The 14060-nt window shown below is 39.5% G+C and overlaps 1 protein-coding gene across 3 annotated transcripts in view; it reads right to left on the bottom strand.

Annotated features, from left to right (window-relative positions):
• Lmpt (four and a half LIM domains protein limpet) overlaps window positions 1-14060 on the bottom strand; it is a 119864-nt gene that overhangs the window by 72086 nt on the left and 33718 nt on the right. For 2 of the 3 annotated variants that reach the window (XM_071782752.1, XM_071782761.1), the window contains one exon: window positions 3610-3695. In XM_071782752.1, coding sequence (XP_071638853.1) covers window positions 3610-3695 — 86 coding nt within the window. Of the gene's footprint in view, window positions 1-3609; window positions 3696-10191; window positions 12874-14060 lie in introns of those variants that run through there. The other variant, XM_071782737.1, reaches the window with a different exon arrangement.

The raw sequence follows: 14060 nt of genomic DNA, 5'->3' as shown, positions 1-14060 counted from the left end.
CAAAATGATCCACGTCATAGAAAAGGATAGAGCGCATGTGCAGCCAATCTCTGACTCTTTTCAACCAATATTACAATGTTGAATAGAAAGAGATAGATAATTGGCCGCACATGCGCTCTATCCTCTTCTATGACGCGGACCGATTTTCACGTGTTATGCGTGCAGTCCAGTACCGTATGTCAATGGCACACGCATACACCAGTTTCACATCGCGTACGTTAATAAACAAACCTACATATGGGACGCAGTCATGTACATCGCGGTTCATATATGAAGAAAGTACGCGAAAGTACACCGATTTCCTATTTCCGGAGACATCGGTTACCATTTTATTAATAGCGGAAGCCAATTCCGAGATCACCGTTCGCTGAGTAACGCAACGGGATCACGAATAAATTTAGATACGCGTTGTAAATAAGCGTGTATCACTTTGAGGAATGATTATTTATGAGTTTTCAAAAGGTAAACATCACCCATGCCCCCGCGGTTCACTGTCAGTCGCCTGTCGCGTCCGACAATCGCGCGCGAAGAGTTCGAAATAAACCGAGCCGAGAATTTTTCGACTTGGAGCTCCTTTGACGCGATACGAAAAGCAAAAATAGAGAGGTAGGTACGCGAAAGAGTCGTTCAAAATTCACTGCGCGTCCGATTCTTTCTGAAACGTCAAAAATTGATTCACTTCGTCATTAATGTAACAAATAAAAAATAAAATTGCAACATGAAAATTCCACTTGCAAGCCAGCTCCAAATTTCTATAGTATACGAATCTAATTGTAATTATCATTGCTATAAAGACCGTAATTCTAATATTATAGTAGAAAAATATGAAAAATATTAAAAATAAAATGCAATTTACTGATGTCATCATTTTTATATATATTTATTATTATAAAATTGCTAATATTATATTTCTTCAAAGTATTTAGTTTTAATCTAATTTTAACAGATGTAACAGAATTGTAATAATCTTTCTATAACGCATAATGCACATTCAATTACTGTAAAATGCGTATTAAGTTATGATGTCTTGACAAAGACATCGTGGAAGAATTAGCTACCACTGCATTTGCTCTTGACAGGGTTTGATATGTTATAAATCTATAAATATCAACGGTTGTACTCAAGGAGGCGCCGGTCAAGATTCGAGCCAGAGCAGAGCCGCGTGCCAGATCTGGTGGCTGGCCGCGAGGGAGTTTTATTTCGAATAAGTATATAGCCACCGTAAATCAAACAGATTTTACGTCCCGAACAACATAGATTGCCAGAGGACACTCGCAGTTTTACGCATGCAGTTTTATGCCCATATTATGGATGACAGTCGAAGATACATGCGAAGAATCCTGTCGGCGCGTAGCTTTATTGTGAGTGTTATTTGCGTCCAGTGGGGTAGCAGAACTTGATTTAGAACGTAATAGTGATGATTTCAATTTATTTACTTATCTTACAGTTATAGAGCATAAAGAAATATAGCATACTTACAAAGATAAGAAAAGAAAAGACATAAATTCTCTTGGCACCAACTGTTTTATAATATACATTGAAACGCGATGGTGTTATTTGACAAATCCGAGAATTGGAATAAAAAATGAGAGAAGAGAGATTTGAAAATTAATATAGGAATTAATTAAATAGTAAATATATACCTATACTGATGAATAATAATTGCTTATAATTTTTATATTCACATAATGCAAATTGTATACATGGCTTTGATATTACTTTTATTAATTTTATTCTAATTTCATTATTTATTTTACTTTTATCTTCTTTTATAATAACACTTTTCGCACAAAGCTTTGATATTCGAAAAAAATTACGTAATATTCAAGGCACACAAATATATAACAGTATACTATTATTTAATAAAAGATTGTCTAACAATATTCATTAACTAGTTATTCACGTAGGTGCATCTATCCTACGCTTAAAGCAATCTTCGAGATGTACTGGTTTGCATTGCGCTACCGAAGAAGATAATCATGAATGGCTTGCACGAGTCGGGAATTGTGCAACGGTTGCTTATTCTAAGTCAACGAGATCGGCAGTTATTAATCATTCGAGGCCGAGACGCGAGTGAAAGAGACGTCTCCGAAAGAGAGCACCGTGCCGCCCATAAATGTCAACGATTTATTTTTACAACGTGCTCCCCGATCTCGAGCGTAATCGCGCCCGTGTTCTTCGCTTATGTCCAGGCCTGTTGTTTCTCTTCCTGTTTAACGAGACTAATTTCCAAAGAGTGTAAAACGACGCGTCGAGGATACAGCGGCACCGATTTATCATCAATTTTACGTTCTCTGTCGGACACGTTCGTCCTTTCTCCACTTTGGCTGACATTAACAAGTGTTTTTCGCGATAAATAGCCCTGACTGTAATTTCTTTGAATCTCACTTTCTGTCATGTACTAAAAAAAGTTCTTTATGAACATGAATTTAATTTTAATATCAATTTGTATGTCTTCAACATTAAACAATTTATTATTAATCGAACTTATTATCTACGCTTTCCACGAAGCGACAAACGTTAAATTTTGAGTAATAACTTGTCATGGTATCTCAGATTTAAATTTTTAGTAACATAATTGTTAGTCCTCTACATACATATGTTATATCTATATATATTTTTCCAAACACTTAAAATAAAATTAATAATTATAATATATGTAAATAATGTTTATTCATTAAACAGAATTGATTATTCGAATAAACAGAAATTGATTAAAGCAATGCTTGCAATTATTTAAAAAAAATCAGGACATATATTTAATATCTCATATTTTTCGATATCAATTTTAAAGAATTAATCGCGATTCTTTTTAAATATTATATAGATTACTATAGTAATCAGTCATTTATCCTCTCTTCGTTATAAAATAGAAATAAAATGTTTTCGACATTCTTTTCAAGTCAAAATTATAACAAGAGCAGATACTGCTGTTATATATTTTTAGAAATCCGCAACGTATTTTTCCCAATTATTGCAATCGTAATTAGCGCAATGCGGTGAAAAATTTGCGCGCTTTGACTTGTCCTTAGGCGGGATATAACTGTGAATCCATCTCCATGCCATAAATGCACTACATGACGCAGCGGGCCCGCCTTTCTCTTTGCAGCGGAGAGATGCTGGAAGGCGGCCCCGCCTCCGCTCCCCAAAGCCTCAGGCAATTAATTCGCTATTACCGCATTACTGGGCCGTAAGTCACGGAGGGTAATTACCGAGCGGTAATTTCACCGCTGCTGGGTTACGCTGCCGGGGTAATGGATACGTCGCGCGGTCATTGGAACCTAACAGTTTCAGCATGATTCGGCAACCCGATTACGCGATCGGATTCTCGCCGATTTGATTCTGTTTCTCTCTATTCACCGCGTGTCCGTGGATAATAACATTATTTGTACTATAATCAGAAGGCTTCGTCGTAGAAACTCTATTTCCGCAATCGTAATGGAAACAATTTTGACCATTTCACATTTCGACATTGCAGATAGACCAAAAAGCGAGGCCTATGTTTATGTACGACATGCTTGCTCGTATTGACATAAGAAAGAATTATCTGATAATTGCATTCGGCCATAGTTCCAATCTTTGTTTCTTTATTGCACGAAAAAGACTCACCTCCAAGTATGCGGTGAAAATCCGGAACATGCTTCTCCACACTGCAAACAGGGTTGCCCTTCTTCCACGTCCGTAATGAGGACGCCCTAGAAAGCGAGTAAATTCGTTAATAAATAAACTAATGTAATAAACAAGTATGATAAATTAATAATGTAATAAGTTGACCTTAATTCTTAATCCTAATAATCCTTTTTATTTTATTTAAAGCAGATACATGAACTTATGTTTTATCCATTCATTGATAGTCTGAGAAAAAGTTTCTATATATGCTTGATTATTCAAATATATACTCCGAAATATAATCTTAATATCCATTAATCTACAGAAAATTGATTAAGTTTACTTAATAAAAATAAACACGAAAATTAATTTAGTATAAATGGTGCCTTTCATTAAATTAAAATCAATTATCTTTAAAAATGTTGGACTTAATGATCAATTTTAAAACATTTATAAATTAATAGCAAATATTAAAAGCTATCTACAATATCGGCAAATAAAATTCGTAGTAGATTATCCGTCTAAATGTCTAAACGTAAATGTCGTCCAAATTCCAATAAATGCAAACGTCCTCGATCGACGTGACTAATGAAATCACGTTAATTGCAGAACAGTGAAAGGTCTGGATCATTGTAAATGTCAACCGTTGTGCGCGAGCGTTGGTTTACAGAACGTTCTTGATGACAATTCGATAAGCAAGTAAAAATATCGATTATCTCAATCATTGTGTCAAGTGTACCAATATTACTAAATAATTTTTCTGTTTCAAAATCGATTTCTTAGTATTGCAATCTAAAGCTTTTGCAGCATTGAGTAAAACTCTATTATATTGTAAAAATTAATGTATTTTAATATGAAATTCATAAAATATTCAGAAAATAATACATTAAAAAAAAAGATATTCCAGAAGCAATCAGTGTTTTGCGCGAAACAATACGTTTTTTCTTTTACTGCCTTTGAAGTATCGATAGCTAAGGTAATTCCACGTTAACGTCTAATTGTAAAGAAAAATATTGATGTTAGGAATATATTGAGTGTCAAAAGCGGAGTATTAGCACTTTGGTATTCTAACTCGCAAATCTTTCCTCGCGATGGCGAAGAAGAACAACACGGGAAAGTACGTCGTCGTTTTGTACATGCATGACGCTCGCTGACACGTGTGAATGGGGACAAGGTCCTCACGAAACGATAAACCACGTGCAATTGGGAAAAGTTTATAATTGCGCGAGCCTTGTTATGTCACTGTTCGTACAAGGTGGTGTTTATCTCATTTGTAAGCGGACGATGAACCATTAATGAGCGCTCGTCGCTAATAATAATTGTCGACGTGTCGGCGAAGCTGACACGAAACATACATTAACTGCGACTGAAATTTTCTGTTTATCTCTTTTTTTTAATTTTCTGTGTTCGTTGTCTTTGTTTTTACTAAAAGAAAAGGACTAATTAAACCCTCGAACTGTAAAAGAATAAGCCTTCAACTAAGAGAATATCGCTGTAAAAACCAAAGATTTCATATCAAGGATGTACTAAAATAAATGGTATCCGGAAATTTGATGTCGAACGTAAAATGTTGCTCGGACTGTAAGCGAAGGAAGGAAGCTCTATAAGCACATTTATTAACAGTTTCCACATTAGATAAATCGACGAACGGGCAGGATGTAATAGGTGTATTACATTATCATCGAGCCCATTTACTGGCCGTTTCTAGTGCAACTATCACCTCGTATTATCGTCTTCGGTCAGGAAACATTAATAACACGTCGATTTCCTTGCACGCCCTGGAAGCCGAGATTACTCGGGCTCGAGCAATGTAAATTATGGATGTTTCACCGCGCGTTAGTCGCCGGCTACCATCGCGTTTTTAAAAACGTCCCAAGTATTTTTGACAGCGCGTTTTTTCCTAGCTCGCGCTCATATCCGTCGATGATCACCGGGGAAATCAAATTAATGGGACGTCATAAATTTTTCGAAGAAGGTTACGTTTCACCGAAAAGGAGAACAGGCGGAACGACATAAAATGCTAATATATTAAATATTAATTTATATAGGCACTATTCACACAAAATGTAATTATTATAAATTAGAGAGAATTCATAATAGAAGTAGAATATTATGTAATCCGAGATATAATCTCATGTTATAAAATGACGTAATTAATTTTTATTTTTATTTAATCCCGCAAAAAAAGGGAAATAGGAAGATAAACACAATCATATAGAAAGTAAAAAAAAAACTTACTGTACATCATCACTCTTTTACGTAAATATCTCATACACGTAAGAATTATTTATTTTAATAAGTATTAAAGATTTAAGATAAAAAATTGTTAATCTATCGGAGAAAACTTCTGACAAAATATGTGAGTTATTAAAGAATTGATGTCTGAGAGCGTAGATCACTAAAAAGGAACCGCTGAGTATCTAGATATTGTTTGCATCGGTCGAGAGATTCTTATGTCTCGGTCTGTAGTCATCGGTTTGTCTACAAACGGAGAGGAGAAGAGAAAACCGCCGCGCTGGATGGAAGAAAGTGCCTGAAGCGCGTTGGATGCGTTCAAGAACCTTCCGGCCGGCGTATATGGTCGGTCCGCCCACGTGGGTCTGCTCACTGCCGGCCTCATCGCCAAATATCGAGTAGACACGCGTTGGAAAATGTGCCAGCCGTCGCCGATCTGTCTCTAGCTGCCTATATATAGCAATACCGAATAACGATGCCCGCAGCGCGCCGAGCGTTGCTGTCTAATTAACATATTTTTCGTCCTGACTCATCGCGCGGTGAAGGGCCCGCTCTTTCCCTCGCGATGTCAAGGCGGATCATACGAAAATATAAACGAGCGAGAGAAACGAGCGCTTAATCATATTTCGGATCTGTAGGAATATTTCGATACCTGACTTTTTTTATACCTGGACCTTACGTCGCTTACAAAAATTGATGTATATAATCTGTGTTCAAAAACGAGCGTATACCTGTTCATGAAGGAGGGTCGCGATTGCTGAAGATTAATGAGAATTTTTAACTAATTGTAATTAATCTGATTTTAGTTGGAAAACCCCTCGAAAATATCAAAGTTACAACTTTATTGCGTCAATGTGGTTCTGATTAATTATCCCTCTAAGCATTAAAGGACCTTTTATCCATCTACATAGTTTATGCGCAAAAGTAGCTCTTGAAATGATTAAACGATGCTTTTGATTGCAGCTGCGTTGCTCAAGAAGACAGATTACTTAGAATTAACATACCGCGAACGTTGTGAAAAATTGTTCCAATCATTTGCGGTTGGAAATTAACGGCGCTGCTGTAATGCAGAATTGTAGCGAGAATGCAGTTTGACGAATCTGGTTTGATTCGACGGCTGCACACTTTCGCTCGGTCGCTATTTTAACGGATCATACGGATCATATAGCTGCCGTTAAGATGCCAAAATGTGGCGCATTTAGAATTTAGATTTTTAATGGAACGATTGCATTAATCTTCGTTTTCAATTGAATAGATGTAAACGACAAATTTGGAAAACAAATGTTTGCTCTATGTTGTTTATTCCGAAATATGTTAAACGTAAGAAATAATAAAAAATTTTCCCGAAAACTGAACTGTAAGTGAGTTTTATTGAATTATTACGTATTTTTATATTATTCCTTAAATAATATAATATATTTAATATCCGCATTAAATTGAGTAAAAATTGTTAGGTATTGTTCCCGCATTCGGCCAATATAATTAGCATCTAAATTCATACGGTGGATCTTGGAAGAGAAATTGATTAGGACATAACGGGTCAACACTCATACCTACCCCCTTAACGAACCGATCACTCGATTATCCCGCGGACAAAGGCCGCGTTTTTAACGTGACGACCCGTTTAAGGAGAGATGTTATCCGTAACGACGTGTCTTACGCGCGATACTGGCCATTCAGCTCGTGGGCGGTTCGCTGACATTTGCATGACGCGTTGGCCAATAGACAAGGTGATTGCAAAAGTCCACGCGTTGAAAACCTGTGCGCACGGCAAACCCGACGACAAATTGATAAGTAATTCCCGCCGTTGGAAAAATTTGGTTTGTTTCACGATACAAAATGCATAATTGAATTGATTGTCTCAAAATCAACGAGCCACAGCTGCAAAACTTGGAGTGAAAATCTTTTAGCGCTATTTATAAAATAGAAAATTATTCCTTTGCATAGAGCGCAAAAGATACTAAAATACTAAATAAAAATCCATAGATTTTAAATGCAAGTAATAAACTCTTACTTTTTTGTTAACGTTACGCATGAGTGCAAACTACTATAGCAGCTGCAGAAAGTTCTTTTTGATTTTATTTTATTAAATATCTTATATTTTTTCCGAATTAATTAATTATTTGATTTTATTCAAAATGATCACAAAACAATAGAAAATGATATTTATTCAATGATAATAATGTGATGCGATAAAATTAACTTTACGAAAATTTTTTTCACAAGAAGGATCACAGCGAGTCATTGCGTCATTACCATTTAAAGGATTAGCAATGGTAGCGGTCGAGCTACCGGTATTTAGCTTTCACTTAATCGGATTGAACCGCGATGAAGCGTAATTTGTGCACCCTGTGGACGTAAATAGGCGTGGATGATAAATGAAGATTATAAATTGCCCGTTCTGGATGGATCTGAAACGCTTACGAAGTTTGTTAAGAAACCAGCGTGCCATTTGAACGTCAATAAAGTTGCATTGATCCTATACTGGTTAATTTAAGAAAACAGTTGCTTTTGCAGATCGCATAACAAACGTTTACAATTTAAGAAATATGTAAAAATTAATGTGTGATGTTAAAAAACATGTAAAAAAACAAATAATAAAAGCAAACTGAATAAAATTCGCAAGAGCAAACGAGTATTAAAATATGAAAGAGAATATGAATGTGAATTATGAATATGATTAATGTAATTATAATATTTTGTATTGTAAAACATAAAAGAGAATCTGTGAATATGAATTAAGAATAAGATTAATGTAATATATTGTATTTTATAGGTTTAAAGGGAGAAGATTATTTTACGTGGTTTAGTAAAATGTAACGCATTGCGAGGGTTGGAGAATAAAATTGATGAGACCGATTATTCAGGAGAACTTTAATAAAATCCTGCTACACACAATTCGCTGTGTTGTGTTTATATTCGCAAGTTACGAAACTTATCGTCTCCAATATAGCCGCTTAATTTTAAGGTATCGCGCTCTCTCGACCGTAAAACGGCCATCGCGAAATTCCAGGCAAATTGCAATTTTAGTGCACGAGGCGTGCGATATTGCGCAAGGTTTCCATGGTGATTCAGTCGCTCGTACTCGACGCGCGAGAGATAACAATGCCGCTTCTCGCTCGCCAGCGATCGCGGAAAATCGCCGATAAACAAGCACACAAAGTGCGCACGGACCACAACTACAAAAACCAAACCAGTCTAATATATATCTCATCATTTAAATTCCGTATATCCGAACTTTTCGAATTCCCTCAGCGAGAAGATCGCTATTAAGTGCACCAGTAATAATGACCATCGAATTCCTACTTCTGTGATAATCATATAAGAATCGTTATATTTCTTAAAAATGAGAATATGGTATAATTTCCAATAATTATAGTTATAAACGAAGGATAAACCCTTCTCTCTCTCTTGTGCTACAGTTAATAACGCTCGTACGGTAATTCCATAATATCCAGGTATTAAATGGTAATTCTGCCAATAGTCCGTAATTATGCTTATTAGCTATTAAAAGCTAATAATAATATACATAATGTTAAGTAATTTCCATGATTTATTTATTAGAGATAAATGTTTAATTGCACATTTCTGGTATCACTTAAGAGGATATTAAATACGCCAATAACATTTTAATTTGAAAAATCAGTATCTAATCCTTTCTAATATTTAACTACGAAAAATTTGTCAATGACTTATGATCTTATCATAATAACCTTACCGTCATAATAACCTTTAAATTAAAGAAATCTAAAGAAAATATCTTTCGTTATTAATTTCAAGTAATACACCTACCTATCACGCGCGAAGCCAACAAGGAGATTTAAACTTTATTCAATGGCTAAGTCGTAATGTATGTCGACTATAAATAATAATCCTGTTTATAGCGAGAAGATAGAATTATCGAACAATATTTCTTAAATGACCATCTACTGATGCATTGCTATACTAGACGAGAGCAGAACGAGAATTACTATAGGTACTTCTCGCGTTACGACCACACGTGACGTTACAATTTCGTCTCCGCACGACTTCGAACTTAGAACAAATTCGCTTGACAATGAGTCGAATTCCAGGGACGGCGGAAAATTGACACAATCGCCTTGACTATAAGCCGATCGTTCCTGCGAATGGTGATGGGGATCGAAGAAACGGGAAAGCCGGGTTTCTCTCTCTCTTGCTCGGGACTTATCTTCGATAAAACGCCTCGACTCAACGCCACATGGAGTTTATCGTTCCCAACCAAGACTGTCGTCTTTTTCATCTCCTCCAGCGATTTATAAAAGTCGCCTCGCGCCTCTGAACCATAAAGGAACGATCGAAAGCAATTGACTCATGAAAGTGCCATACCCCTTCGCGGTAGTTCCAGACCGTTCTCGAGGGTGTCGCGCCGCCGGCGTCGCCGCCGCCGCCTCTCCCCGGCAGGATTCCGCCGTCCCTTCGAGTCCTCCGCCAACGATCCTCCTCTTCGTCCTCATCGCTGTCCTCGTCGTCGTCCTCGTACGCCTTCCTGCGTCTCGCCGCGCATACTTCCTGCGCGGGACGACGTCGACGGCGCCTCTCAGTCGCGCTGCCTCCTCCGGAATCCTCCGACGGTCGTATCCTGATGATCGTGGTACCGTTGCGATCGCGAGTCGAGGAGAATCGCGGCGACTCGCTGTCGCCCGAGTCAATCCTGCCGCGCGTCTCGAAGCGATTCTCCTCGGGATCGAATGTCTCAACCGTGCTGCCCCGTGCGTCTTGCAGGACCGAGAATCCTCGCTCGGGCGAGACTTCGAGTTCGAGACGCCCTTCTGGAGCACTCCGCAGCTTACTATGATCCCGCAGATACTTGGCGGAAAACATCCGGTTACTCTCGTGCCAGGACTTGGCGCAGAAGTTTTTCGAGTCCTTGGCGTTACTCTCTAGCTCGTCCTTCTTCAGTGGCGACAACGCTCTCAAGTACCTGTCCGATTTCTTCGCGAGCACCTCGCGATCTCTGCTTCGCAACGAACCGCGTCTCTTCGAGGAAGCGTCGTGCTCCTTGAAGGAATTTGTTCTTACTATTGCTTCGTTGTCCCCTTCCTTGATAGGACTCGAAATGCGTAGCTCATCGTCTTGCGTCTTAAAGGATACCTTGCCGAACTCGATATACCGTTCGTTCGCGGTTTTCCTATCGATATTATTCTCGTAATCGTGATATGATGCTCGCCCGAATTCCTTGTCATCATCCTTGAAACTGTTTTTCCTCCTTTCTGAATTACTTTCGCGATCCTTGTAAGAAATCTCGCCGGGCTCGGCATTTTTTTCCTTGAACGAGTTCTTCCCGAAATTTTCATTTGCATTCTTAAATGAATTATTTCTACTCGATTCGTCATCAACATTTCTCAGGACAATTCTGCTGACGCCACCTGCCTGTTCCATGGATGAGACTTTTCTCTCCGCCTTGTCGTTCTGCTCTTTTAGAAAAGTTCTGTCGAATTCATTATCTCGTATCTTGAAGAAACCCTTTCTATTTATATCTGCGTTTACATCTTTGAAGGAATCCTTGCACGACAGATCGTCTTGATCCTTGCCGAAATACCTGATCGAAGCCTCGTGTTGATTTTTCGGAAGGTGCCTCTTATACGAGTCATTATCTCGATCTTTAAAGGATGTTTTTCTGACTAAATTAGACTCACCGCGATCTTTACTGATCGCCCTCTTAGATTCAGCTTTGAAGGAATTTTTCTTGATTATCGGTTCTCGATCGTACTCTTTTAAAGATTCTTTCCTGACCAGATTCGGTTCCCTGGACGAGCTTCGTCTAGGTGAACTTCGCCTGGGCGAACTTCTGTCCAGATCCCTCCTGGGCTCGAGGATAGCCCGGTCGTACCTCTGTAGCCTCACGTCGAAGTCCTCCGGCGAGCCTTCATAAGTGTAATTCCTCGTCTTCGAAGAATTGTCTCTCGATCGCGGATGACTTTCCTCCTCTTCTATCGATCTTCTCCGGTAATTTCTCTCGTCGCTCGTTTTTCGGAAACTGTCGTCTCTTCGAGGTTCACGAGCCACGTTCCGCCTTTCTGTGCTTCTCGATTTTCGATCGGTAGAGCGATCGCGCCGGTCCACTTCTCGATCGGGTTTTCCACGCAGCTTCGATTCGCTCGATCTGCGTGGCTCGTCGCCGTCATCTTTTAATTTCCTACCTTGATCGTTAGATAGATTATCGAGCGGATGATCGATGATCGGCGATCTTAAGTCACTCCTCCCATCGCTTTTTGTCATGCTGTGCGCTTCCTTTTCAGGACTTGTCGATCTTTGCTCTCTCTTGGACCGTAACTTACTCTCCTCTCGCGTTTTCAATCGCTCGATCATCGCCTGGATCCTACGGTCCGGCGACTGGCTGCCATCGGTTGCTAAATTTTCAATTTCCTTAAGCAGTATGTCCCTTTCGTCGACGGGTTGCATCGAATCGTTATTGCTATCGTTGTTCCTGCTAATCTTGGATCTCCTCCCTCGATTCCTCGACTCCATTTCCTCTTCCCAGGACTCTTTTATTCTCGACTTATGAGAGCCGTTGGCCTCTCTCTCGACAGACTCGCCTCTTTGTCGACCCTCTCTCGACAAGGACCCTACGTATCCTTCGTCTCGATACTCCGGGCGATCGTGCAATTTATCCAGCTTCACACTCACGGGCTCGCTCCTAAATTTTCCATTTGTCAGTTGCGTGTCCTCGAGATCCTGTTTCTTCGATTTTCTCGTGTCGTCCTGAACGGCGTCCTTGATATCCCAGGAACCGAAGTGTTGTCTGCTTTTCTTGTACAACAGGTCGGCATTGTTCTCTTCCGTCTGCGTATTCTTGTTATATTCCCGTCCGTTCCGCTCTATCTTGTTGTCATGCTGCTTCGACATGCCGAAATGATAACGATTGTCGCGTCCACCGTTCTTACACCGGCCGGAGTGTACTTCCGGCTCGTTTCGATGGAAATGATCCTTGGGGAACGAGGCAGCCCTCGGCGTGTCCTTCACCGCCGAAGGGCCACGCAGGCGGGATGTCATCTTCGCGAGAAACGGAATTTTGAAGAATAAAATTGTTATATTTCCAAATGATATCGCTCGTATGTATGTATGTATATATATTGTATGATATATATGTGGGTGTGATTTCTGATATAGCAATTAAAATCACTAAAATTTTCCAGTAAAAAAATTTCACGAAGTAATCCTTTTTACAGAAAAATTCGCAGCTTTTTTCACCGAGGAAAGTTGTCGTTAATTCCTCACGATATCTCCAGGCTTGAAAGAGGAACGTAGGCGCCTTGAGACACGCACGGTTAAATGTACGAGCGCTAACCTATTATTATTCGCGTATATCGAACCAGCCCAACGGCTACCGTCGATGCCGATCGATCTCCGATCCTTCGTCATCCACCGTGCGTACGTGTTCGTAACTCGACGTCAGTGCACGAGCACTGAAACTACCTGGGTTCACTAGGATTTTTGAAATCAACATCAAAAGCACCGTTCATTGAAAACGCAAAATATCATGCCTTTTTAAACGTATTCCGTTTTTTCACCGAATATATCACATTCAGACGAGAAGATCTCCTTAACGAAAAGGATTTAACTGATGCTCTAATACAAAATACGCTTTGACATAGGTTTAAGTTTCGAAATGACACGAAAATATGTCACTAATAAATTTACTCCTGGCGAATAAAACGCTTAAACTGATCGAACTAATTAACCGCACAGATTCTTCACAGATTCGAACCATTTCTTCATCTCAAACAGAAGCGGCTCGTACAGATCTCCACAGTCTTCGCAAAAATCAAACTGGAGTTTTTCTCGGACCACTGAAATCGGGGCGTCACATCGAGATAAACAAACACCAACAACGTGGACGATGATCGCGGCTGAATGATGACACGCCTGAATATCCACTATGCCGTCGCGATGAGTACTTCGCCGAATCCTTTGTACTTTCCGCGCAAGGACACACCTTCCGAATCTCACGGTTACCGAACCGTAAACGTCTCGCGTCCGGGAACTCTCCCTCTCTCTTTCTCCCTTTCTCTCTCTTTCTTCGCCTCTGATGTTTTTCTTTTCGGGAGAGAAGCGAAGGACGATCTTTGGATCCTCGCGAGTCCTCGCGCCTTGCCAAAACTCGCAAGAGTGCGAGAGAGCGGCCGGTCTTTTCTCCTCTCGAGGTGGCTTCTCCTCGGCGAGAAGCCGCTAGCCGGCTTCGGGATGGAACGACG

Source organism: Temnothorax longispinosus, chromosome 1, assembly GCF_030848805.1.
Source record: "Temnothorax longispinosus isolate EJ_2023e chromosome 1, Tlon_JGU_v1, whole genome shotgun sequence".
Classification (NCBI taxonomy): domain Eukaryota; kingdom Metazoa; phylum Arthropoda; class Insecta; order Hymenoptera; family Formicidae; genus Temnothorax; species Temnothorax longispinosus.
Note: the sequence above shows the minus strand (reverse complement) of the source record. Positions and strands in the feature narration are given on the sequence as shown.